We start from the raw sequence: 26,421 nt of genomic DNA, 5'->3' as shown, positions 1-26,421 counted from the left end.
TTGCCAAGAGAGCATGTGTAAGCACAAGGCTAGGCAATAGGAATTAATTCCAAACCGCAATTGTATTGAATTATCAAAAAGAGTTTAAACTTGCAAGAATATAGATAATATGGGTGAACACATGTGATTGAACTTTTGAACCCTCACCGGATATGTGTATCCGCTCTATTCACTCAAGTGTTTAAGGGTCAATTCACTCAATTCTCTTCTAATCAAGCTTTCCAAAATTTGATTTTCTTCTAACAATCAACACTTATTCAATGCATGCATACATTCATCATGGGGTCTTTCATTTAGGTTGTAATGGGGTTAGGGTCAAGGTAGGATCATTTATGGTTAAGTGGACTAGGATTTGAATCTTTGATTAGCATAGACTTCCCCACCTAACTATATAATGACCTATACAAATTCAAACTATTCTAACTACCCTTTCTTACATATTCATGCATTTCCTTTTTGATTCATGACACCTATGCATTGATCCCTTTTTTATTGACTTCACTTTGGGGCATTTTGTCCCCTCTTTATTATTTTTTTCTTCTTTTTTTTTCATATACAATTTTTTTCTTTTCTTTTCTTTTGTTTTTCTCATTTTCACTTTTATTTCTCTTTTTTTTTTCATTTCTCTTTTTTTTCTTTTGTCAAACTATATACAAGAACATCAATGCATAGGGTCTATTCATTTAATCAATACATGAGTATGTACCCTATTCCCCAATATAAAAATACAAAACACAAACACCCTTTTATCCCAACCAATGTCCCAAAGTCTTCCCACTCTTGGATGACACTCACACTCACTAGCCTAAGCCAATCAAGATGGATAGCCGTGCCGTGACAGGGTGCGTTGAACATTTCCACTAAGAGGATGGGAGGTAGCCACTGATAACGGTGAAACCCTTGCATAAGCTTGCCATGGAAAGGAGTAAGAAGGATTGGATGAAGACAGTAGGAAAGCAGAGAGACGGAAGGGACCAAGCATCTCCATACGCTTATCTGAAATTCCCACCAATGAATTACATAAGTATCTCTATCTTTATCTTTATGTTTTATTCGTATATCACCCATATCCATTTGAGTTTGCCTGACTAAGATTTACAAGGTGACCATAGCTTGCTTCATACCAACAATCTCTGTGGGATCGACCCTTACTCGCGTAAGGTTTATTACTTGGACGACCCAGTACACTTGCTGGTTAGTTGTGCGAAGTTGTAGTGATCACAATTTCGTCCACCAAGCGCTAATGTATCTTGCTAATAATACGCGACCTGACATATCATTCGTGGTAAATTTACTAGCAAGATATAATTCCTCTCCAACCAGAAGACATTGGAGTGGAATCAAACAGATCTTTCGATATCTTCATGAAACGGTTGATATGGGATTGTTTTATCTCTATGGATCAAAGTCACAATTAGTTGGCTATGCAGATGCTGGATATTTGTTTGATCCACATTCTTCTTCATTCATGATCTTCAAAATCAAGGGACAATTGATGTCCAACAGATCCGTTCAAGTGATAATTTGGCAGATTTATTCACAAAGTCACTCCCAAAATCTTCTTTTGAAAGATTGGTACATCAGATTGGGATGCGCCAATTTCGAGATATAAAATAATGTGGGTAAGAGGGGGAGACTGTACTCTTTTTTCCTTGGTCAGGTTTTTTTTCATTGGGTTTTTTTTTGACAAGGTTTTTAACGAGGCAGTCCTCATCATAAAGGATATTGTACTCTTTTTTCTTCACTAAAGTCTTTTTTCTATTGAGTTTTTCTTTAGTAAGATTTTAACGAGGCATTATCCTAAATGGTCATCCAAAGAGGAGTGTTGTGATAAGACATGAGGTGGATGTCCATTAATATTTGAGCGACTAACTTTTCCAAGTGAAAAGTTTAGGTTATCAAAAAAAGACTGAATTTAATTCTATCTGAAGATTTAGCTTTTGTATGCTTATAAATAAAAGGCTAAGCCTTAGACAAATATACAACAAACAATAGAAATAGAAACACTCTTCTTTCGTACAAACACAAAGTTACTACATATATAATATTAATAAATATATTAATTACTTTTATTATTATAGTGAAATAATTATATTGATAAATATCAATATTAAAATTTTCTATTTATATTTTATATTATCTTCTTTATTTATCCTACAACAATTATCCAATTTAAATGAATCAAATTTAATCGATTGAGAGTTTTCAAATTCACTAAAATCCAAGCAAGCCATTTGGGCTGTCACCTGTGCATTGAGTTTGAGCGTTGAGGAGACCAAATCCGAAATTGAAAAACAAAAATTGTAATAATGAAATAAGGATAGAGCATGGGCACGTGTGCTAGGGCCAATGTTCTTGATAGTGACACACCTTAGCTTTCATCAACTTACCACTAATGTAATCTACAAAACTATGTACAAGTTTCATAGTCCTTAATTTGTTTAGAAAATCCCTTTATTAGGAAAATCTCTTGAAGTGGAAAGTTCTACTTTAGGTTTCATTATATGCTTAAATTATTGTTTTAAATAAAAATTTTCAATAATTATATATAATTAATTAATTAATCATTTCATACAATTAAAACTAATTAGCTGTTTTAGAGATGATGAAAATATGTTATATGATTGATTAATATTGTATAACTTATTTACTCTGAATTATTAAAAAGTTCATCACTTAATAAAAGAATTTAATGATAATAAAAAATATTTTTTCTTTAAAAATTCCTTTTATTACTTAAAACAAGGAAAGAAGAAAAAGCATGAGTATAAAACAAAAAAAATAAAAAATGATAAAATTAAACATATTAAAGTATTAACATGAGTGATGAGTACATAATTATTTAACAAAAAAATTTAAGAGCTATTAGAATTTATTATTTTTTATTAATAATTTTTAGTTATTAATCTAATTTTTTAATTTAATAATTTAATTAAATATTTTAACTCAAATTTTTAAATATTATTAACTAACTGTTAATAAAAAATAATAAATTCTATTGTGCTGTAACATTTATCATTGTTTAATTTAGGCTTAATTACTCTGTTGGTTTCTATAATTTCGTGAAATTTTCAATTAAGTCTTTATATTTTTTTTTAATTGGGTCCCTACACTAAATATTTTTTTTCAATTAAGTCTTTTTAGTAGTAATTGGCTTAATTTTATAGGGACCCAACTAAAAAAAAGAATTGATATAAAGACCTAAATAAAAGAAAAAAAAAAGTGTAAGAATCTAATTAAAAGAAAAAAATTTTAACCCAAGAATTCAATTAAAAAAAATATAGAAACCTAATTGAAAATTTCACGAAACTAGAGAATCACAGAGTCATTAAACCTTTAATTTAACACTACCTATCAAAGATGATTATAATGGCTAATTTGAAAAGATTTTCCACCTAAGAAAATTTGCCCTTATGAAATAGAAAATGAGTCCCCTCTGGACAGAAATTAATGTAGACATAAATAAGAGAAAGGTAGGTATATATATAAAATTATATATAGCAATAATATCTTATGACCTTTACCTAAATCCAGGAAGAAGGAGAAATTGTGAGAATGAATCAAGAGAAGAGGTTTGAGAAGAAAATGACATCAATTCATGGTTCATATTTCCTCATCTTCCATCATTTTCATGAATCAGCCTTTTCACATACAACCATATTAATAGTCAAGTCTTTACTTTTTGACCATAACTAGAGATGATGGGAGAGTTTGTGACCCTTAAACACTTTCAATTTGGAAACTTGATGAGATAAATTAAAGAGAAATATTTCAACTCGCTCTTTAAAAAGATTTTAATGGGATGCTTTAATTTAATTTCTAAACAAATTTTTGTATCAGTTTTCAAAACCCTATTTTGTTAGATAAATCAGTTTAGAGAATTAAATAATATGAAAATTTTAATTTTTTTAAAGATTATTATTATTATATCTTTATTAAATAACAATAAAAATTAATTTATCAAATAAAATAAAATGTTAGAAACTAATTTCGCGATTAAAATTTGTTGATGATTAAAATATTCGATTAAAAAGTAAAAACTTTTTGGGCAGTGATTTGGAATATAACTTTAAATTAAAATTACATTAATAAATGAAAGGACCAAGGGTTGCATCATTTTTTTTTTCATTTAAATGGAAAACTACATTATTGAATTGGCAGTGGTTGCTCAAGTTATTTGTCTTAGTTTTTTTTTTTTTTATGACATTTGTCTCTTAGTTTATATATATATGATTTACTATAAAAGAACTGTTATTTTTTTTTTTTACACAACATTTTTTAGATACCTTTTTGACATATTTTGTATCCATTATCCATCATTAGATTAGATATGATGAATACTTATATATTGTAAAGCACATTATTAGGAGATATAATATTTCTAAGATATTATTATCTACCGTTAAATAAACATCCATAATGTGTACTTTAAATCAAACATCCATAATCATTATTTTTTATTTTCATATAACTTTTAAATATAATAAATCAATGTAAGTAATTATAATTATGTACAAGTATTTCTCAATAAATAAAGTTTAAAACTTCACTTGATCTTATTTTTTCACATTTTTCCGATAATAAATAAGAATATATTAACACAATATATGTTGATAACAATATCATAATATTAAAATAATATTACTCTTTGTGAATATTATTATTGGCTACTCCATTGAAGGAATACTAGTTGGGTGTTCATTCGATATTGTACTTTCTCTTTGGAGAGCACAAAACTATACATAAACACAAAATCAAAGTGACATACAGCTGTTTACACTGTAATCAAAGTATATAGAATCAAATATAGCTCAACAAACAAGAAAATAAAAAATGAAACCGAGGACTATGGTAAGTAGGGGTGGCAATGGTAAAATATAGTTAGGTTTGGATTTAATCCTAATTTTAATCTTGGGTTAAAAATATTTTAACTTTAATTTTATTTATTTTTAATCCGTAAATATTTGATCCAATCCGTGGGTTATAAAAAAGATGTAATATTATTATATAATTTGGTAATAATTTAAAATAAAATTAATTTTTATATAAAAAAATTAAATTATTTATTAATTATCCTTTCTTAATGATTAAAATTTTTTTGTATTTAGTAAAAAGTTTTTAATTTAATATCTATTTAAAATATATTTAATATCTAAAATATGACATTTATAAGATTTAATGTTTGTTGAAGGTTGTTTATAAAATATGAATAAACTACTAAAATGGTATTCAAATATTTATATTACTGACAAAACGAATTTAAAAAATGCTAACGGCAAAGAAATTTTCGAAAGACTTAAAAATGGGACAAAAAAATATATATTTTGAAAAAATATTTTAAAGATTATATTTTGATGTAAATTTTTGTAATTATTATTAAAGAAATAAGATCTCTTTATATTTAAAATTTAATAATTTTATGTCAAGTAATTTTTTTAAAAAAATTTAACTGTGAATGATAATATTTCCTCGAAAATTAAAAAAAAAAATAGAGATCAAATTTTGATTTTTTTTTGATTGTGAATGATAACATTTTTTTAAAAATTAAAAAAAATTATAAATATCAAGATTTGTTATGATTTTGTTTGCACCTTCTAGATATTTATTTAAATATTGTCACAAAAAATTAGATCAAATTGATAAATCATTTGTTAAATATAAATTTTTTTTGTCACTTACAAAAAATATAATATTTATTAATTATTTTTGTCCCATTTTAAAATCATTTAGAGATTATTTTGTTAATAACAATTTTCAGAAATTTCTTTTTAGCGTTTAAATCTTTTGGGTATCAAATTGATAGTTAACCCATAAAATATCTATAATAACTTGAATGAAGAAGAATCCCATTAAAATTTAACAATTGTAAAGTAAATATATAAACAAAGTATATAAGAATTGGATATTATAAAGCATTTAATCCTTTTTAAGTGAATTTTATAATTTTAAATTTTCAAAACTAAAAATAAATGCATACATGACTTGTTTGCAAGTAAATTTTTCATTACAAAAAATATTTCCCAAAAGAGAATTGAAGGAGACAAGATCTTATGGATTGCTTTGACCAAGCACTATTGAACCGTTGGATTAGTCTTAGAATTGAGTAACAAAATTCATGGTATCAATCTTAGAAAGATTCATTATCTTCAAGGTGGTCCCCACTTCCCACATGTTACAACCATTGTTTTTTTTGCATACACTGAATCATGATTCAGACTCAAAACTGGTTCCAATTTTTATTGAAACTGTGCATGCAGTAGCACTTGCATATTTTGGGTCTAGCATTGCAGAGAGCAAAAGCATTTTCCTTTAAGCCATTTCTATTTCTTAAAAAAAAAAAAAAGAAAGAAAAAATTTGATTCTTTGAAAGAAACCCAAAAACCAAAAGGCACAAAAGGGTGTGTATGATGTGATTCCAATTTTTCTAGTTTTAGTTTTTATCCACAAGCTTTGTTTTGTTAAGTTATAAAAGTAATTAAATTATATTAATTATATATGTGTAACTTATAAGCTATAAACTCATCACAACAACAACCACAAACAAACCTTGTTCATCTTCCTCTTCTTTCTCACCTTTTGGTTTGTTCAAGGCATTGGCTTTTGAAGTTTTTGAGGTACAAGTTTTTGTTCAATTCTCACACATTCCCCCTCTTTTTGTGTCTTCTCTGCTCATTTTCTAGGACCTTGTCTCATGGTACACTCATCTATATCTCTAAACCTTTGTGCCTTTTCCTTCTTTTCATTTTTAAAGTTTCAAGGGTGGGAACTTTTGTTTGATTATGGTTTTTTAATAATCTTGTTTATCTAAACCCCTACCCCATGATGCATTTCACTCTAAATAAATTATTATTAGTGATATTGCATTAATATAAGCAACTATGTCTCGATCTAAATTAATCCAATTTCTAATAATAGACTAAATATTTAGCTCAGATCCTAATATTTGGACTCCAATACAAATTCAATTGGACCAAATTAGTCAAATTACTAGTAATAACATTTGGTTTCTTCTTCTTCTTCTTTCTGATTCTTGTTTTCAAACATTACTGGCAGTCATATTAGTTCTATTGCTTCTAATAAGCCAATGATGAAGCCATTGAAGAATATTGTGAAGGAGCTCAAGGAGATTGGAGAAAGCATTAGCAACATGTATAGAAACAACAACAACAACAAGCATAATGCTCATCATCATCATCATCATCATCATAGGCATGGAAAATCACACATTGCACCCGAATGTTCATCACCAATATCATCATTATCATCATCACCATCACAATCATCATTATTATCAGTAACAGTACCAGCATGCTCTTCAGCCATGGCAGCAAGAGATCAGAGCAGATGGGCTAACTTGCCACCTGAGTTGCTGTTAGACATAATCAAAAGGGTGGAAGGAAGTGAAACTTCATGGCCTTCTAGAAGAGTGGTTGTGGCATGTGCCTCAGTTTGCAGAACTTGGAGACAGATAACAAAGGATGTGGTTAAGACACCAGAACAGTGTGGTTGGATCACTTTCCCTATATCTCTCAAGCAGGTATTTTTCTTTTCATTTATTTTATTTCATTCTATGCCTTTTCAATAAGTTAAATCAATTTTAATAATTTCTATTAACTCATAAGATTTACTATTTAAATCATGTTATAAATCAGCCACTAAAATCAATCATCAATGTATTTATGTATAAAGACATGTGTGGTTTAATTTATTTTTAATATGTATTTATATTTCAGTATATATTTTATATTAGTGGCGAACTTTGGTAGTTAATTTTAATTTTGATATACACGTAGCATAGCTACGTTTAGTTTACTCCTCTAGATCAGATAAAGAATTTGTATTGCTATATTGTTTGATACATGTAGTCGAGCTCAGATAAGGCGGCTTCAAATGTTGTTGTTTTATTTAACTTTTCAGTTTCCTATCTGGTTATTTTGTTTCAAGATTGAAAGAATATTGTTACATTATAGTAATTTATGATTAATAATGTTGTGTCAGCCTGGTCCAAGAGACACTCCAATACAGTGTTTTATTAAGAGAGAAAGGGCCTCTTCAACATATTGTTTATACCTTGGTCTCAGCCCTGGTAATATTCATTGTTCTCAATCATTTATTTTCTTCTTGTAAATAATTCTGTTAACAATGAATGATGTTTATTCTATCATGAAACTCTAGTCTTGAACTTATTTTGTGGTTCAAAATCCCTTCCAATGTTTTGCAGCTCCTTCTGGTGATATGAGCAAACTACTACTGGCTGCAAAGAAGATTAGAAGGGCAACATGTACCGAATTCTTCATATCATTGGTCGCGGACGATTTCTCGCGAGCTAGCACTACTTACATCGGAAAACTAAGGTTAGATTAGTCCAATAAATCTTCAGTTATGACCAATGAATTGTTCTGCTGTTTACTTGATCTGCAAGCAATCAACAGGTCTAATTTTCTTGGCACCAAGTTCATGATCTTGGATGGTCAGCCTTCACTCGATCCTTCTTTGCTTCAATCGAATTGCAAATCGCAGCAAAGAGTACACCTGAAACAGGTTCTTCCAAGAGTTGCTGCTTCTTCTTCTTCTGCTAACTATAATGTAGCAACAGTCTCTTACGAACTCAATGTTCTGAGAACAAGAGGGCCGAGGCGAATGCGATGTGCAATGCATTCAATCCCTGTATCATCAATCCAAGAAGGAGGAACTGCTCCAACTCCTTTAAATTTCACCAATTTCTTGAATGATCATGAATGTACTACTCTGTCTCTCTCCAAAGCGAAGAAGCCAGTAACTGAAACCGGGTCAGCTAGTACTCTCAGTACTCCAGAATCAAGCCATTGTGCAAGAGAACTTGTTTTGAAAAACAAGGCTCCTAGATGGCATGAGCAACTTCAATGTTGGTGCTTGAATTTCAAGGGCAGAGTCACAGTTGCGTCTGTTAAGAACTTTCAGCTTGTAGCAGCTGTAGAGCCTTCTCAAAATGTTTCGACTGCGGAACAAGAGAAAGTGATACTACAATTTGGAAAGATTGGGAAGGACATATTCACCATGGATTACCGGTATCCCCTTTCGGCCTTTCAAGCCTTCGCAATCTGTTTAAGCAGCTTCGACACCAAACCGGCTTGCGAATGATCACAATGTATCTTGCAAGAAAAGAAAAGAGAGAATCTGGTCAAACAAATCTTGTTCTAATGAGTGCTTTCATTCTCAAGTTTCTTAGTTTTGTAACATCATAAGAGACATTTGCAAAGTAATCTCAATGTACTGAATATCTTTCCATTTTAATTTTCTTGTATATGAGCAATTTCCAAATAAAAGTGACATTGCACAAGTGTATGTTGTTAAACTCATATGATCTTTTGTCTAAGTTCAATGTATCAATATCTAATGCAAATAACACTTAATCCTTATTTTTTATATGTTACAATATCTTATACAAACTATGTTTATTCTTTCATATATTCCTCTACAAATGATGAAGAATTCCAGGTCTTTGATCATCTTTAGGTGATTGAACCATGAACCATCACTGAATTGTTGATACTTTGAATGTTGCTGTTGACATAAGCCATCCCAAATGCATCATCCTTGGTTAAATCTTTCTCAGTGTTTCCATCCATGTCTGTGATTACCTGGGAGCTCTGTTCCGGCTCGCCCTCTTCGGCCTCATCGGCCTCATTCTTCGCCAAATTATCAACTTCCATTGTGGCTCCTCTGTTCTCCCCAGCCAGTGTCACAACCTGTGTTTGTTCCTCAGTGGATAGTTTGTGAACAAACTTCGAAACATCGCCTACGATGCCTTTATGAAATGCAGCCTTTTCTGGTGAGATGCTTGACATAAACTTGGAAGTTGCAAACATCAAGTTTCTCTCTACTACTCGTTGTGTTCTGCATCGCGGACGAAACACCTCAGAGAATGGATCCTTATTGCTCTTTGTTCCTGAACTAGATGCTATGGTATGTAGAATTGGTTGGCTAGTGGATATGCCTTTGGATTTTCTTGCTTTAACATGTTCATGGACCTCTTTCTCCTTTTCTTGAGGCTCAAGTAACTTGCTTTGTGGTTTCAAAGAGGGCTTGGAACTCTCAGCAGCACCATGCAAATCAAACTTCTTTTCTGTCGATGTTGTTTGTTCCATTTCATGTCTAGAAGATTCCTCAGGCAACTTTGGGATGGTATTCAATGGTGACTTCATCTTAAGCTCAGCTTCTTTCGGCAACGCCAAAAGGGATTGATCAGAGGTTGGTTCATGATGAAAAGAGACAGCTTTTGATTCGGTTTCTTGAGAGGCAAGTAATGAAGGCAAAGTGCTTTCTTGAATACTTGGCTGATCAAAGGTTGGTTCAGTTTTAGAAATTGGAGATGAAGACTTAAAAGAGGTTTCTGGTTCAAATTCTTGAGGCACAGGCTCAAGCTCAGACACAGCCTCAACAATTTTCTCTTTTTCCCCTTGAGAACTAGGCAATGCAGGCAGAGTTCTTTCGTCAGCATCGCGCATTAACGCCTCGCTGGTTCGCGCTGCTAAAGGAGGTAATTGAGGAGGTGGAGGTTCATCAAAGGTTGGTTCGGTTTTAGAAACTGGAGATGAAGGCTTAAAAGAAGTTTGTGATTTGAAATCTGGAGGCTGTGTTGGCATCTGAGGTGAATTGGGGATGGTTTTCAAAGGTGATTTTGCTTTTGTTTCGGTTTCTTGAGGCACAGGCTCAAACTCAGACACTGCCTCTACAATCTTCTCTTCTTCCTCTTCAGAATCAGGCAATGCAGGCAGAGTTCTTTCTTCAGTGTCGCGCTTTAACGCCTCGCTGGTTGGCTCTGCTAATGGAGGCAATTGAGAAGTAGGAGGTTGATTAGAAGCTGGTTCGGTTTTAGAGACTTGTTGCTGAGAGTCTTGAGGCTCAATTGACATTATCTTTGGCTCAGAGACATCCTTGTTTTCCTCTTCTTGTTCAGGCCTTGTGGTTTCTTGGGTAGCAAGCTTTGGTGGAGTCTTGGGAGAAGAGGACACTATAGAATGTTGGAGTAATGGTGATGGTGATGGAGTGTGAAATGGTGTTGAAGTTTTGGATGGAGAAGGTTGTGGAGTGTGATATGGTGTTGAAGCTTTTGATGGAGAAGGAACTGAAGATTCAATCATCACAGAAGTAGTTGTTGGCTTTTCAGGAATCTCTATTATTGGAGGCTTAGGTGGTGGTGAAGGTGCTCTTTGAATTGGTACATCTGTGTCTGAATCTTTGGTAGATTTTGTTTTGCCTTTCGGACGGCGTGGCCGTTCAGTACTCGGCCCGCCGATAGGCGCAAACGGCCACGGAATCCTTAGCCGAAAGGATTGCCTTTTAAGAGTCATGGATGATAGTTAATTTAAAATCAGATGACACAAAAGAATGATGAATTTTTTTTGCTCGTGTTTGTCTTTGAATGCAATGCTGCAAATTGCAGTCATGCATTTATTTGAGTGTATATATATAAACTAAGGATACAAGTTATACCTTACATGAATTATGGGACTCTTTATTACTTGTGCTCACAGTTTCTTTTTGCTTCTTTTTGGAGCATTTTCTTATTGATTCCATTTAAAAAGTTGACATTGTTCTTTCTTTGGTTAGACTAATGTTTTAAGGACATTGACGTTGACATAGGACATGATATGGAATACGTGAATACACTAATTTTAATTTTTTGTGAATCGTAGAGATATAATATACATATAAAACAGTCATATTAGGTGTATATCAAAATTAATTATCAGTATAAAATACACATGAGAATACTAACTTATTTTAGTGACTAATTTTAGTATGCAAATAATATTTTTGATTAAATATAAAATATTTTTTTTGATAAATTATAATAATATCTTAATATTTTATTGATATTAATGTAGAGTATAATTTTTAAGTATTTTTTTTCAAAGACAAAGAATTTTATTCATTAGAATAGAATTGCAAAAAAAGTCAAACTATTAGGCTAGTGCAAACAGAATTGGGTTCTCCCAAACGTACTCAAAAGAGTACAATAATAATACTTAATTTAAAATAAGAAATAACACTTTAATATGGGATCACATTTATTTGAGTGTATATATATAAACTAAGGATACAAGTTATACCTTACATGAATTATGGGACTCCTTATTACTTGTGCTCACAGTTTCTTTTTGCTTTTTTTTTTGGGAGCACTTTCTTATTGATTCCATTTAAAAAGTTGACATTGTTCTTACCTTGGTTAGACTAATGTTTTAAGGACATTGACGTTGACATAGGACATGATATGGAATACGTGAATATACTAATTTTAATTTTTTGTGAATCGTAGAGATATAATATACATATAAAACAGTCATATTAGATGTATATCAAAATTAGCTATCAGTGTAAAATACACATAAAAATATTAGCTTATTTTAGTGACTAATTTTAGTATGCAAATAATATTTTTGATTAAATATAAAACATTTTTTTGATAAATTATAATAATATCTTAATATTTTATTGATATTAATGTAGAGTATAATTTTTAAGTATTTTTTTTCAAAGACAAAGAATTTTATTTATTAGAATAGAATTGCAAAAAAAAGTCCTAACTATTAGGCTAGTGCAAACAAAATTGAAGTTCTCCCAAACGTACTCAAAGAGTACAATAATAATACTTAATTTAAAATAGGAAATAACACTTCAATGTGGGATCGCAGCATTTCTGAAGAAGCTTTAATGCAGAAGCGGCGATGGAATCCAATGACAGGGATTCTTAATTTTTAAGTATTTTTAATGTCTTGTTTAATTATACAAAGCATTTAAGATAATAACATATACTATTTTTAAATTTATTTAAAAAATATAAGTCAACAATAAAGTTAAATATGTCAATATGTGATAATATTTTAGTGTGTCCAAAATATATTTAACACGCGAATACGAATACGACGATTCAATAAAATGTCCCTGTTCATAGCTTAAAACACACTATGCTAGAGGAAATAAAATTTCTTATCCCTAACAAAAGGAATCCCCAGTATATATGCTTTGCCTGATAGAAGCTTATATGGTTCCTGATACTTGTGTCAATCATCCATGTCTTTAGGACTAATTTATTTCAATGGTATCTAAAAACGAAATTCACATTTAGAAATCATAAGAATATGGAACTCTTTTCTTTTTTTTACTTTGCATTTATTTACTATTCTAAGGTTGGTTCACACTCATGAGGTACAGCAATTCCATACAAAAAGTAAAGAAAAAGTGCCATTCTTCACATATACCCTTAGCAAATGTTTGAATACACATGGACAAGACTAAAGTATTATATAAAATAATTAAAATAGTCCTGTGATTCTAAATTTTTTACATCAAATACAAATTAATTTAATAAAAAATAAAAATACATAGGAGTACAGACAGAACTTAAAAAAAATTAATTTTAAATAAAAAATCAATTTTAAAAAAGAATCCATTTTTATATGAAAAAAATTAGTTTTTGCACATAAAAATCTATTTTTATTTAGAAAATTAATTTTTTCTATCTAAAAATTAATTTTCCTTTTCAAAAAATTAATTTTTTTAAATTATATAAAATCAATTACGACTTATAAATTATTTTTTAGTATTTTAAAAGATCAATTTTACTTTTGATAATATTTATTTTTCAAAAATTTTAAGATTAATTATTTTTGTTATTATTTTTATTACAAATTAAATAATATAATACAAAGTTAAAATGGTATTAAAGTAAAAACGATAAAAAAAGAATTATCTACCCCAATAAAAGTTTCTACAGAAAGGAGAGAATATCTGAAAAAGAAAAAGATAGAGAAAGAGCAGGAATATGAAAAATAAGAAGGGTAATAGTGGAATAATAAAAAATATCCAAGAAAAAATGGAAAACAAAATTTATAAAAAACTCCGTGTCCAGACAGTATCCATGTCTCTGCTTCCAAACACTTTTTAAACAAGTATTATAAACGCTACCTTAGATACAAGATACACACACCATTCGAATTTCGCAAACCTCATAGGACAGGTAAACAAATATGAAGATACTAAGCTTTTTTGTATTGAAACATAATAACTTCATTTTCAAGCATTTTTTATTTTTTAAATGACTTCTTATGTCGTTTTATTACAAGTTAATTTTAATTCCGTATGTATACATAATCAATAGGCTATAGAAAATTGAATTATATTGTACAAAAGTGAAAGGCCAAGTTCAAAAGAATAAGAAAAATGAGTGAAGTAAATCACTAATCTGAACATCTTGCAGACATGTTACAAGGGGAGAATTCAAAAACATAATACAAAAATGAGAAGCTGACGAAGCAAAAACTCAATGCTTTATTGCTATGGTCAATCCAAAAGACCATGGCTTCCTTTATAAGACAGGCTGCATTTGTTGGTCAGATAAAAATGGCTCTTCTCATAACTCCAAAACCAGTCCTAAACTATCTAAACTTTGGGAATTTGCGGCTAGGTTTCAAAAGGGCCATCCGAAGGGATTCCGATAGAGCGAAACCCTGCGCCTCCATGATGCCACACATTCTTCGTGCATCCTGCTCAAACCCGCCAGCAAGAAGGCTCTGGATTATTCTCTCGAAATCAGCATGTTCCAATTCATCCTTCCTAGCTTCGACAGCACCAAGAGCTTGAAGGGCCTTTTTCTCATTTCCTGCCCTCGCATACATATCACAGAGACTCACTTGAACCTTAAACGGAGGAGCCTCGCCTTGCTGAGCAATTTTGCCTAAAAGATGTTCGGCCTCATCAACGAGCAGCAACCTACTCATCCAATCTACCAGAACAGAGTAAGTTGCAACCCCAGGCACAAACCCATCCTTCTCGAGCTTCAAAAGAAGTTCTAATGCTTTGTCCAATAAGTTTTTCTTCTCATAAGCCACAATCATGCTAGCAGTGCACCTATCATCAGGCTTATGCCCCAAGTTTTTCATGTAATCAAAGTTCCTTCTAGCCGCATCTGGGTTACCTGCATTTGCATGTGCCTCAACAAGTAATGTGCATGTCTCCTTAGTCTGCTGGAATCCTGCAAACTGCATCATTGTAGAAATCCGTTCAGCTCCAGTAACTTCACCGCGTTTAGAAAATGCTCGCAGCAGTGCCATGTATATTTCCTTAGTTGGTTTAACATCTTTTGTATCCATCTCTCTAAGAAGATATTCACCCTTTGCAGGATCGTTGGAATTTACATAGGCCATGATCAGTGCGGTGTAGACTTTTACGTTTGGCTGGAAGCCTTGGGCCTTCAAGATTTCAAATGCTTGTTTTGCGCGCTCAAGATTTCCCGCCTTGCAGTACATGTGGAGCAATTCGGTTGCTGCTGAGGCATCTGGTACCATACCTTTTTCGTTCATCTTCTTTACCATCCTCTCAACATCTTCAAACCGATTCTCTTTAGCATAGGCATCAATAAGCCTACAGTAGTCAGATATAGTTGTTTGGAAAGAATCTTCAGTCAATACAATTTCCGCCACCTGGAAATACACGATTTGAAAAAAAATTAATCCAACATCAAAATAAGTACCACCTCATCCCATCATAACTTAAATAATTCACTTCAGAAAATAAATGTACTATAATGATGGTTTCGTAAAATAAGATAACTATATTAAACCACTGACACACACCTTGTAGTACAAGGGTGGATTCTGCTGTTTCAATCCGTCAAGCAGGCTCTTCCAATCAACCCTACTGGGTTGCAAGAGCTCCACCCACTCGGCTAACAGCCTCAACAACTCATCACTGCCCTCCTCCTCCTTTAACTTCAGAATATTCTCGGTAACAATCTTGGATTTCCCAGTTATTGGCTTTGCCTCCTTTGGCCACATGACCTCTCCTGCCTCATGGATCCTATCAGCCACACGTGCCCACTTTGGATCAGATAAATCGAGCCCATAAATCTTGTACCTTATCTTCCCCTTCCTCTTGGGAAGTCCAACAACCTTACCCCCTTCCTCAGCAACACCAACACCAGCATCCCCATGTTCTGTACCCCCTTGTTCCTCCTCTTCATGTTCTTCAGCTTCGGCTTCTTTCCTCATGCACTCCAAACCCTCGTAGAATTCATGCTCCTCCATCTTCTCACGTGCCCACTTGAACCTCAGCTCCCTAAGCAAGTCCCCTCGTATTCCAACCTCGCCAGCAAACCTTATTGTATAGAACACAGTTTGAGGGCAAAATGATGAGTTTAATAATCATTGAAATTTATCGCAAAAGCATACAGAAAGAGTTATGATCAATCATTTCATATCTGCAGTTTATATATAAATGTAGATAGATACAAAGTCTTAAATAACATTCTCAAAGTAACTAATACTTAAAGATCCCCTGAAACTAATCACACCTACTCAATTTCATAAAATTAATCTTTCTTCTGACAGATTATACGAATTGCATCCAAAAACAATGAATTTTAGACGCAACAATTTCTCCAATATTTTGAGAGAGGCCATAGTTATTATGATCCTTATAACTAACCATAACTGCCTCAGTAACAGGAAAAATAACTAACAAACTAATAACTGAATTCAAATCTGAATCCGAATAAATAACCAACTTAACCAACTAACCTGCACATCTGCTTCACCTCATCACACTGCAAGAAACCTTTCATCTTCTCCTTCTTCCTCTCCTTATTCATTCCTTCGATCACATTGTTGCTCACTTCCCACACGGTCCTCCACAAATCCTCGCTGAAATCGCCGTTGTCACCGGGACGAAACGTCGCCGTCGCCGCCCCAAGGACGCCATCGAACCCTCCCTTCTCGAGCTCCGAAACGACGCGCTCGACGATCACGAGGAGCATGGTGTCGACAGTTCCCTTGTCGGAATCAGGATACGATTCCCGAACCTTCTTCCGCATCATCCACACGAATCGGGACAGGAACTCGTTCATGGTTCCATCGGCGTCTTCTTCGTCGGCAATGGAGCCTGAAGGGACGAGAGAGTTTCTGAGCTGGGAACCGAGTTGGGCGCCGAGTTGGGCGGTGACTCGGGAGGAGTGAAAGTTCCTGGAGGTGGCGGTGGCGGTGGAGGGAGGAAAGGGTAGTGGATGGAATATTGAAGAGCGAAAAGGGGCATTTTGGGAAAATTGTAAGAATGGAGTGAGTTTTTTGTGTCTGGAGAATAGAGTTCTCCAACTCATTTCTGTGCGAATGAATTGCAGACTTTGCTTTCTGATGTGAGTTTTGGAATGTAGGGTTTTAGATTCGGGGAAGAAGAAGGACAAGAATGGAAATGCACCAAAACCAAAAACAAAATATAAAATAAAATAATTTTGTGTTTGGGCCCAATGCTTTTTCTGTTCTCTCTATGGTGGGCCTACGCCCAATAGAATACTAACGCCAAAAAGGCCTTCGAAAGAAAAAGTATCAGTTAATTCTTCAAGAATGAAACTTTTTCTTAATGACCCAAAAAAAAAACGTTTTCATAAATGGTAACTAGTTCATACAGTTGATCCAGTTTTTGAAAAAACATTTATATAATTATTTAGAAGATATATTTAAAAAACTTAAGGTAAATTTCGATATCTAAACATTTTTCTAATTTTTATTATTTTTCATTTCCATAAAAAAAATTGCCGAAAAAATCCTTAAAAAAATTACGTCAAAATTTGATTTCTATTTTTTTAGAACATGCTTCTTTATATTTGGTGCATTTTGTTTCAATAAAGATCAACTTCAAAGGTTAAAATGTTATTTCTTTTGTTGAAAATGTATTTTGTTGTAAATTAAATTTTTGGAAAGCCAAAATAGTCTTTTATTCTATTTTCTCTCACTCTAATTTCTTTGTGGTGATTTCTTTTTAACTAAAGATAGTTAAGGGAGAAGGACACAAATGAAATACACTACTTCAAACTCAAATTTAACCACTAAATTATAAACTATGCATACTGGTTTTTGTTGAATATTTTGTAAGATGAAAGACCGAAGATAACATTAAAACTTTTTAGAAGTTATAAATTCTAATCTCCAATAGACTATAGATAACAATACAAGAAGCATGATGTTAATAAAAATCCTCCTAGATGTGAAAATGGGTCAAACCTTAAGTTGTTATACATTTAGTTTGTTACATCATATGGCTATTAAATGATTAACACACATTGTCAATAACTTAGTAGCCTAGAGAAATATAATTAGAAAAAAATTTAAAATAATCTTAATCTAATCAAATAAAAATTAATAGTATTTTGTTAACAAGTGTCCTAAAGACACTTTCATAAAATTTTTAACCTTGAGGGTACTTTTTATTCCTAACTAATGTTAGATAAGTTTTGAACAAAAGTTGACCTATATAACCTCAAGTACTAAGTACTTCAAAGTCTCTAACTACATTGTCAATTGATTCCATAACTTGATGACTATGTTCTTTATCCACAACTAAGTCATGATCCAAAGAGTTGCTTCCAATTTGATGAATGAATTTGCCATATCTCATCAATAAATACAAAAGGTATTGTAGAAGTTGCTTCTCCTTTTGGTTTGTGTCATTATTAATAACTTGATCAAGTTGCTTCCTAAGTGATGCTTTCTCTACTATGAGAGAGAATGTAGAGTTTATTTTCAACCTTGAAGTTGCAATTTGAATGGCTTCAAGTTCTGCATTCTCCATAGAAGAAGCTGAATCATTTAAGTCCTTCTCATACAATGCTAGAATTGCTTTCCTAGCTTCAACTTCTTCAATTCCTAGGGAAAATTCTGTATCCTTAAGATCATGGAGTATTCCAGATATCTGTAGGCGAAATCGTTGTGTTAGTTAATAAGTTAAACAAATACCTAACTCATAATAACAACACGTTGTTAACTATAAAGTAGTTTTGCATATGTACTTAATTATGTATCATTACGTCAACAAAAATAACAACTTTTTATATTTAAATGTGATTGAATAACTTTATAAAATCTAAATTCTAAGCGAAAAGTTCTTTCTTCAAAAGGAAAGGAACTTCCTTAAGTTACAAGTAACTTAAAGTACATTAAAACATTTATAATTTGATCATCCTATTTATATAACATCTTGTCCTCACCCAGTCACTTTAGAATATTCTTGTAATTAATCTTTTCATATCTCTAACACTCTAAAAATTTAGAACATAAAAATACAAACAATATGTGGAATACATACTCAGATGTTTGAAAACTTATGCCAAGGATGGATATGTATGAAAGAGATCACAGAACAATTCTGTGTGTTACATACTAACCTCAGCAGCCAAGGACAATGGAACAGCACTTTGAATTTGAGTCAAGTATAACTCAAATGCATTTCGAATTTTTTCACATCTTGAAAGTATCCTATGTGATGTCATAGCCTAAATTAAGCAGTGAAATATGTAGTTAGTTATTGCAAAAACATATTTATTACTAGAGTATATGATGAGGATACAATTATTATAATTGGGTTAATTGCATTTTACCCCCTAAAATTTATTCTATTTGTATTCTGGTTCCCGAATTTTAAACATTTGCAAATTGATCTCTTGAATTTTCTTAAATGTGTTAGTAATTGATGAAAAAATTGTCAATATAGTCAATCTCATATTTGCAAATCGATGACACATTTTTATGAATTCTAAACCAAAAATCTTAAATTGAAATTAACCCAACAAAAAAAACCCACCAATTAATAGCTTTGAAGAACATATTATACAAAGTATATACCATGTAGAGTTTACTGCATTCAGAAGAGTGTTTGATAATGGAGTTGGCTTTGTTCAAATGGAGGTGTAATGAACAGAGTGCTTTTATGGCTAAAGTACAATTTGGTCTAGCTGATTCAGTAGCTAATATTATGTGCAAGATTCTATCTACGAGTTTCTGAAGTTCCAAGCATATTGAAAGATGTACCTGCACAACAATCACATGGAGGTTGTTCTTATTCATATATATGGATATTCTTGCATTATTTCATCTCATATACACTATATAGCACATTTTAATTTCCAGCTAATTAAATTGTTAGTAAATAAAAAAATTTTCCTTTTGGTTACAAATTTATAATACCTAAGCTTATGAAATTATTACTTAATTCTAAGATACTATGCTGATATGCTCTCTTTTAATTCCTTTTTTCTTTTTATATTCTAAAATTCAAGAGAAAATGAGTTTGCTAACTATTATAACTATATATTATATTAGACTAACTCAATATAGTGATCATACTTATTAAAAAGAAAACATTATTATGCTTTTTTTTTCACAAAGAAATCATCAATTTTTGAATTCTTTTTTCATTCAATACAAATAATAATAGAGAAAAAAATGCATAAGTCAAAATAAAAAATACTATATGTATACAAAAGAATTAAGTACTAAATCAAGTAATATATATTATTTAATTTATTTTTAATGTATATTTTATGTTTTAATATATGTTTTATACAAATAACTAATTTACTAATTATTTTTTTGTGTATAAATAACATGAATAAGTCAAAATATCTTAGGTTTGAAAATGAGAAAGAAATTAAACTATGGCTCTTTTAGCTATTCATTCTTAAATTTGGAATTATATTTTCCTACAAAAAATTTCTATGAATTTTCAGATATCCATAGAAAATGGTTGGTCCTAAATTTGACAAGTATGACAAATCCTATATACCCATCTCTGAAAACCCAAAGTTTCTTGGTCGTTAGTGAGATTCATGAAAGTTCAATAATTCATAACCAAAGACAGAGATTTGAATAATGAAGGTATGTACCTTAAGATCTTTACAAGGATTTGGATTCTCCAAAGCTTTAGCACCTTTATTATGAACTAACTCATCAACAGCAATCATCACCACGGTTTAGTTTGATTTACTTGATAGAACTAACAAATTAAGTTAAAGAGTTAGAGCAAGAAGAAGGAGAAAGTGGTTGAATGAAGTACTTTTTCTTAGCAACCAAAGAATTTAAGAAGAGAAGATGATGTGTGCTAAGACAATGTCCTTGCTCTCTTCAATGCGGTTGCTTCTTTAATAAAATGTCTGTTATGAACCGTATGCTATTTAATTTGTTATTTAGTTGTGTCACCCTACCAAAATAATAATTGAGGCATTTGGCTTTAGCTAGGTCGAGGGCCTATATATATAAGCCTATAAATAAAAATAAAATAAATAGGAGTTTTTTAATTATTAAACTGAATTTGATTATTCTTCAGTGGAATCCAGATTTGCATTAATATTTTATAAAGACTCGAATAATTATTTGGATGGTATGTCTAAAACTTTTGAATAACTATATCAAAATTTATTACTTTTTATCGTTATTTAATTATTAGTTTAATTTTTTGATCTAATAATCTAACAATATATTTTATTACGTATTTTTAAAATCGATAACTAACTGATAATTAAAATTAATAAATTCTGATAATTTTTTAGTATTTTTTTAACTATTATTCAAAATAAATTATATTGTACTTATTTTTTTTAATGGTGATATGGAATTGAACTTAATTATCACTTGTTGTAAACAACTTAACTTTTTGCAGGTGAGGTTTGCACAAATGGAGAATTTATAGTTCTTTTATCAAACTTTATTAAGATTAAAATTTCAACTAAGATTGGAATGAGGTCTAAGAATCTCATAGTATGACTGAGTTCGGTGTGTGAATAGTCTAATGACAAAAAAAAAAACAACGTAACTTTTTAAAGTTTTTTATTTTTAAATTGTTTTATCTATGTAAAATATATTAACTCTTTATTACTATTAATTCTAAAATTTAATTTTGGTATATCAACAACGTAAAAAATTTTATACAGTCATTCAATAAAATTTATGTATTTAAATTATTTTTTAAATAATAAATTTAAAAATTATTTATTTTTACTAATATAACAATATATAATTTATTGTTTGTATAAGATTAAATTAATAATCTTAATTAATTTATTTTTTGACGAGATAATCATAATGACTTACATATATATAATTGTTGAAAATTACGAATGGTTATTTTATGTAAGAATAAAAAAGAATTCTAATCTACATGCATCATTAAATTTTAAAACAAGTTCCAACATAAATTAGAGCCAAATTAACACACCAAAGTTAATTATTTGATTTTTAAACTCCGAATCGCAAAAAGAATATTAGAAATCATCTAAATAATATGTTTAATTTTGATAAAATCAGTATAATTTTTTAACAACATTATTCAACCATTATTTGTGTCTTATAGTTTTATGAATTAAATAAATGATGGATTATGCATGTATAATTAAGAAGGTTTTAATAATAATAAATAATAAAAACATTGAGAAGTTTCTTATTTGTTCACTTTTTTTGACAAACAACCACCAACAGACCAACTATTATAAAGTCAACTTCTCCCTTTCTCGAGAATTAATTGGAAAATAAAATAAAAAATTAAAGAAGACTTTGGCACCCTTATGGCGAATAGAATAAATGAAGGAAGATTACGTTGTATGTTTGGTGTGTTAGAACTTTCTATTCTGCAATTCATAACGACAAATTTTATCTCCTGGCCGGTCTTTGTTGACTCAATGAGGAAACATGACCCTCAATATATGATAATAGATTATATAAATATGATTGGTGAAGTCCCAATAAAGAACAAATTAAATGTGATTATCCACATTTTTTATATTGAACCACTAACCAACAAGAGAAAACGTACAAAATGAAATTAAAATTTTGATGCTAAGGTCTTGTGTATATAATATATATTGACTACCTTAGCTTGTTAACATAATATGTCACATTAATTATTTGTCATATAGTTTTGATTATAATGTCTCAACATTTTGATGTCATTTTAACTCAATTCATTGGGTGATATTCTAAGCCAGAAGTTGGTTTTTGTTTCTTCCTCCAGTGTAGTTTTCTGATGGTACAATTTCACGCGATGTTTTCGTCAATTTCCATATCAATTCAAATATTAAAGAGATATATTTATTTTTCGTCTGAAAAATAATATACGAATTTAATTTGAGAAAATCAAGGATTCATCACAGTCAAGGTTTAAGACTAATTTAAAAATAAAATAAAATGTTCATACACTTCGAATTAAGGTTTAGTTGTTTTTATATACACGGAAAATTAAATAAATAGTAGTTTATTTTTTTAAAATATCATCTTAAATTTATTTGAACAATAATTAAAATGCAATATTGTTATATTAATTACAAGTCTATTATCTTGTCTCTCTTCTAATTATAAGGTTTGGATTATTTGTGCTAGAAACGCGTTTTAAGAATTGTCATTGTCAATCAATTACTACTATAAATATGTAATAGGAATAATAATATTTGAAATGTTGACCAAGTAATTCTGTACGTAATTGACATTAGGAAAAGTTTAGGCACAGCAGTTTTATTGAATTTTGGCCAGCATATAATTAACAGAAAGGTGAGACATTGGATGAAATCTCACACCAATCTCATACCATCAAATTATCATTGATGACTAGTTGATGGCTAACAATCACAAAAATTATTGACTCCCTAATATTGCTCTATAAAATATGGAATATTATTGTTGCATATTCGAAAGGGAACTCTACTCTTGCTAGCCTTAGATATATAGCTTGTGGAAAATACAGAAAATAGTAATAAATAATAAAAACATAGCCCCGTCAGATTGTGGAAAATATTGTGACCACGACAACAACCATAATAATATCAGTCTAAAGCAATAATATCAATAATAATAATAATAATAATAATTAAAAAAAATAACTCAACTAGGTATCTTTAAAATTGGTACAATATTCAACCTTTTCTTACAATAATTCAAAAAAATAAAACAAACACATCTAAAAAATATAAATAGATTTAGTATCTTTAAAAATTAAATTCATATTTAAAATTCAAATTAAATCAAACTAAAATTTAAAATTTAAATTTTAAATTTTCGTTTCAAAATTAATACATTTAATATAAAAATATATTATAATTTAAGTACACAACTAAAATTCAAATGAATCAAAATTTAAAATTCAACTTTAAAAATATATTATAACGATTATGAATGTGTTTTAAAAATATATTATGGATGTGTTTTAAAAATATATTATAACGATTATGGACGTGTTTTAAAAATATTTTGTATATAATATCATACTATTAGATATGTTATAATTGAAAAATAAAAACACAATTATATTATGATTATACCAGCTACATCTTCTTTCGTAAACTCTAGATTTTTTATTTGTTTCTTTACTCAAACTAATTAAGTACAAAATAGTTTATGTGCGTTTTTATTTAAAAACTAGAAATTTACGATTTTAAAAACGTGTATATTTAAAAACTAGATTTTTACGATTTTAGATGTGTTTTAAAAATATTTTGTATATAATATCATACTATTAGATGTGTTATAATTGTAAAATAAAAACACAATTATTATGACTATACTAGCTATATTTTCTCTCGTAAATTCTAGATTTTTTATTTGTTTCTTTACTCAAACTAATTAAGTAAAAATACTTTATTCTAACAATTCTATTAATAAAATCAAACTTGTTCCAATTAAATAAGAATGGAATTTTTCTGTTTATTTTTAAATATAATTAAAAATGATGAATATGATATTTTATAACATTAATTAAGCACGTATATAAAAAGTGGTTATACCTTTCATCAATAAAGATTAAAAGGTATTTTAGCTACCTTCACTGATGAAAATGAGAGAGGCTTCGGCTGGGAGGTTCCTGTTTTTGAAATTCACTAATGCAACTAATAACAAATCATGTTTGATTGCGAGGGTGCTTTACAGTGTGAAAGTTACGATAAAAAAGAAACAACAAATCAGATTTGTTATGGAAGATTGAGTAAAAAGAAGCAAAGTCCTAATAGTTAACTATAAAATTGGAAAGAAGTTAGATTGATTTATATTTTTATTATTTAAATTAAAAATATTTATAAATATGTACTCTAAAAATAAAGATATATTTTAATAAAAAATAATTAAATATTAATAAAAACTGATTAAAAGCTGATTAGTGTTGTACATGTAGCATTTTCTATTTTTTAATTATAGTTGATTTAGAACTCTTTGGGTCAAATCAACCTCCCTAAGCTGCCATTGTTGACAATACATATATAGAAAAATATTCCTCCCTGTAAGCCTTGTACTCACAAGGGACATGCTTTGGTTGTTGGAATTAATGTTAGTACTCATCGTCCTGTGTATATAATTGAAGATCTGATAAATTATTTTGGTGAAATAGTTTTCAACTTGGTTTTAAAAGATTGTCATAATGGACTTTAGGAGTTGAATCAAAATATTTCCAAAAAAAAAAAACACCCACAAATGCTATTGCAGCAATAATTGAACGGCGAAATGATAGAAGAAAAAGGACAAACAATTACGATAAGGGAATAATAGATTTAAATTAACTAGGGTCAATAATCAAGACGAAAAATGAAAAGGAATAAAAGACTAAGGTTAATTGATACTTGATAGACTCTCTCTCTTTAAATTTCTATGTATGAATCAATGGGTACATCCAAAAAAAATCTTTTTTTTTTTTTACAGATATGAAAATTTTAATAGCCGGAGGAGGAAGAGTTGGAACTAGTTATTTAATTTGATGAAATTTTACAATCAATCAAATTAATAACTAAAAAAAAGATCAAACTGTTTGATAAAATAAATGTTTTTCCTTTTAAATTTTTGTGTGTAATGTAAGCTGAAATACTTTCAAAGAATATAACAAATTATAATTTTATTAGTATTATTTGAAGAGATTTTGTTTTAAAAGTTAAATTATTTATTTGATTTGTCTAAGTTAACAAGGTTAATATTAAGAAAATATTATATAAATTAAATGTTGTTAATCAAAATGATAATATTTGTGTATTATGTAAAAATAATTTGAGAATATTTTTTATTTATTTATTTTTTTGTGACTTCTAAATCTACTTGATAGATATAATATATTAATGTATCTGGTTAACTGCTTCTAGTAGACTATAATCTCTTTTAGATACAATTTAGCAATATTTTAAAAATTGGAGAAAAATATCTTAAAAGAAAGTTATATTTTTTGGTGTCATCTAAAATATTCGACTAAAAAACAATGTTAGGATCTTCAAAAACAAAAATTCGGATGTAGAGAAAAACAAGAGTAGAATAATATTGACTATTGAATATTAACCTTTATGATTATTAATAGCAATATCAAAAATAACTACGAATTGAGATTTTTAATTTGATTATATTTTTAGTTGTTAATTTGGTGTTTTCGGTTCTCTTTTTAGTTTAGTGTGTTCAACTCTTTTATTTAAAAAAAAATAAAAAAATTGGTCCTTGATTTATTAAAGAACAACCATTAATTTTGCATACAAATAACTGAAATAAGCTACTATCTTTGGGATTGCTGCTCTGTTGACTCGGTCAAATTCAAAGTAGCCGCAGACAAACCTCCACGAAAAACAAGAATAAACAATAAAAAAATACGATGCAAAAAAAAAAAAAG

The 26,421-nt window shown here is 29.7% G+C and overlaps 4 protein-coding genes across 4 annotated transcripts; 1 reads left to right on the top strand and 3 right to left on the bottom strand.

Moving 5' to 3' along the window:
- Nucleotides 1-6,405: 6,405 nt before the first annotated feature.
- Nucleotides 6,406-9,253, top strand: LOC107472280 (tubby-like F-box protein 5). Its single transcript, XM_016091820.3, has 5 exons — nt 6,406-6,614; nt 7,054-7,537; nt 7,999-8,086; nt 8,222-8,354; nt 8,433-9,253. Exons 2-5 carry the CDS (start codon nt 7,085-7,087, stop codon nt 9,118-9,120), a joined length of 1,362 nt encoding a protein of 453 aa, XP_015947306.1. The 5' UTR covers nt 6,406-6,614; nt 7,054-7,084; the 3' UTR covers nt 9,121-9,253.
- Nucleotides 9,254-9,355: 102 nt separating this feature from the next.
- On the bottom strand, nt 9,356-11,397 carry LOC107472265 (uncharacterized). The gene has a single exon (XM_016091799.3). It carries the CDS (start codon nt 11,331-11,333, stop codon nt 9,492-9,494), a length of 1,842 nt encoding a protein of 613 aa, XP_015947285.1. The 5' UTR covers nt 11,334-11,397; the 3' UTR covers nt 9,356-9,491.
- Nucleotides 11,398-14,127: 2,730 nt separating this feature from the next.
- On the bottom strand, nt 14,128-17,203 carry LOC107472279 (pentatricopeptide repeat-containing protein At5g65560). The gene is made up of 3 exons (XM_016091819.3): nt 16,560-17,203; nt 15,618-16,137; nt 14,128-15,464 (listed from the first exon to the last, which is right to left on the bottom strand). Exons 1-3 carry the CDS (start codon nt 17,132-17,134, stop codon nt 14,421-14,423), a joined length of 2,139 nt encoding a protein of 712 aa, XP_015947305.1. The 5' UTR covers nt 17,135-17,203; the 3' UTR covers nt 14,128-14,420.
- Nucleotides 17,204-18,042: 839 nt separating this feature from the next.
- LOC107472268 (U-box domain-containing protein 6) lies at nt 18,043-20,999 on the bottom strand. Its single transcript, XM_052263368.1, has 4 exons — nt 20,693-20,999; nt 19,653-19,838; nt 19,196-19,303; nt 18,043-18,723 (listed from the first exon to the last, which is right to left on the bottom strand). The coding sequence occupies exons 1-4, from the start codon at nt 20,768-20,770 to the stop codon at nt 18,292-18,294; spliced, it is 804 nt and encodes a 267-aa protein (XP_052119328.1). The 5' UTR covers nt 20,771-20,999; the 3' UTR covers nt 18,043-18,291.
- Between the last annotated feature and the right edge of the window lie 5,422 nt (nt 21,000-26,421).

This window comes from Arachis duranensis, chromosome 6 (assembly GCF_000817695.3).
Source record: "Arachis duranensis cultivar V14167 chromosome 6, aradu.V14167.gnm2.J7QH, whole genome shotgun sequence".
Classification (NCBI taxonomy): Eukaryota; Viridiplantae; Streptophyta; class Magnoliopsida; order Fabales; family Fabaceae; genus Arachis; species Arachis duranensis.
This window is presented reverse-complemented; position numbering and strand designations above follow the sequence as displayed.

Coding starts and splice junctions, on each gene's coding strand:
- LOC107472268 (XM_052263368.1), bottom strand. CDS start 20,770: ATGATTGCTGTTGATGAGTTAGTTCATAATAAAGGTGCTAAAGCTTTG. Junction 19,839..20,692: donor ATCCTTGTAAAGATCTTAAG/GTACATACCTTC, acceptor ATTGTTGTGCAG/GTACATCTTTCAATATGCTT. Junction 18,724..19,195: donor CATTGTCCTTGGCTGCTGAG/GTTAGTATGTAA, acceptor TTTCGCCTACAG/ATATCTGGAATACTCCATGA.
- LOC107472280 (XM_016091820.3), top strand. CDS start 7,085: ATGATGAAGCCATTGAAGAATATTGTGAAGGAGCTCAAGGAGATTGGA. Junction 7,538..7,998: donor TCCCTATATCTCTCAAGCAG/GTATTTTTCTTT, acceptor ATGTTGTGTCAG/CCTGGTCCAAGAGACACTCC. Junction 8,087..8,221: donor ATACCTTGGTCTCAGCCCTG/GTAATATTCATT, acceptor AATGTTTTGCAG/CTCCTTCTGGTGATATGAGC.
- LOC107472279 (XM_016091819.3), bottom strand. CDS start 17,134: ATGAGTTGGAGAACTCTATTCTCCAGACACAAAAAACTCACTCCATTC. Junction 16,138..16,559: donor GAGGTGAAGCAGATGTGCAG/GTTAGTTGGTTA, acceptor CTATACAATAAG/GTTTGCTGGCGAGGTTGGAA. Junction 15,465..15,617: donor ATCCACCCTTGTACTACAAG/GTGTGTGTCAGT, acceptor GTGTATTTCCAG/GTGGCGGAAATTGTATTGAC.
- LOC107472265 (XM_016091799.3), bottom strand. CDS start 11,333: ATGACTCTTAAAAGGCAATCCTTTCGGCTAAGGATTCCGTGGCCGTTT.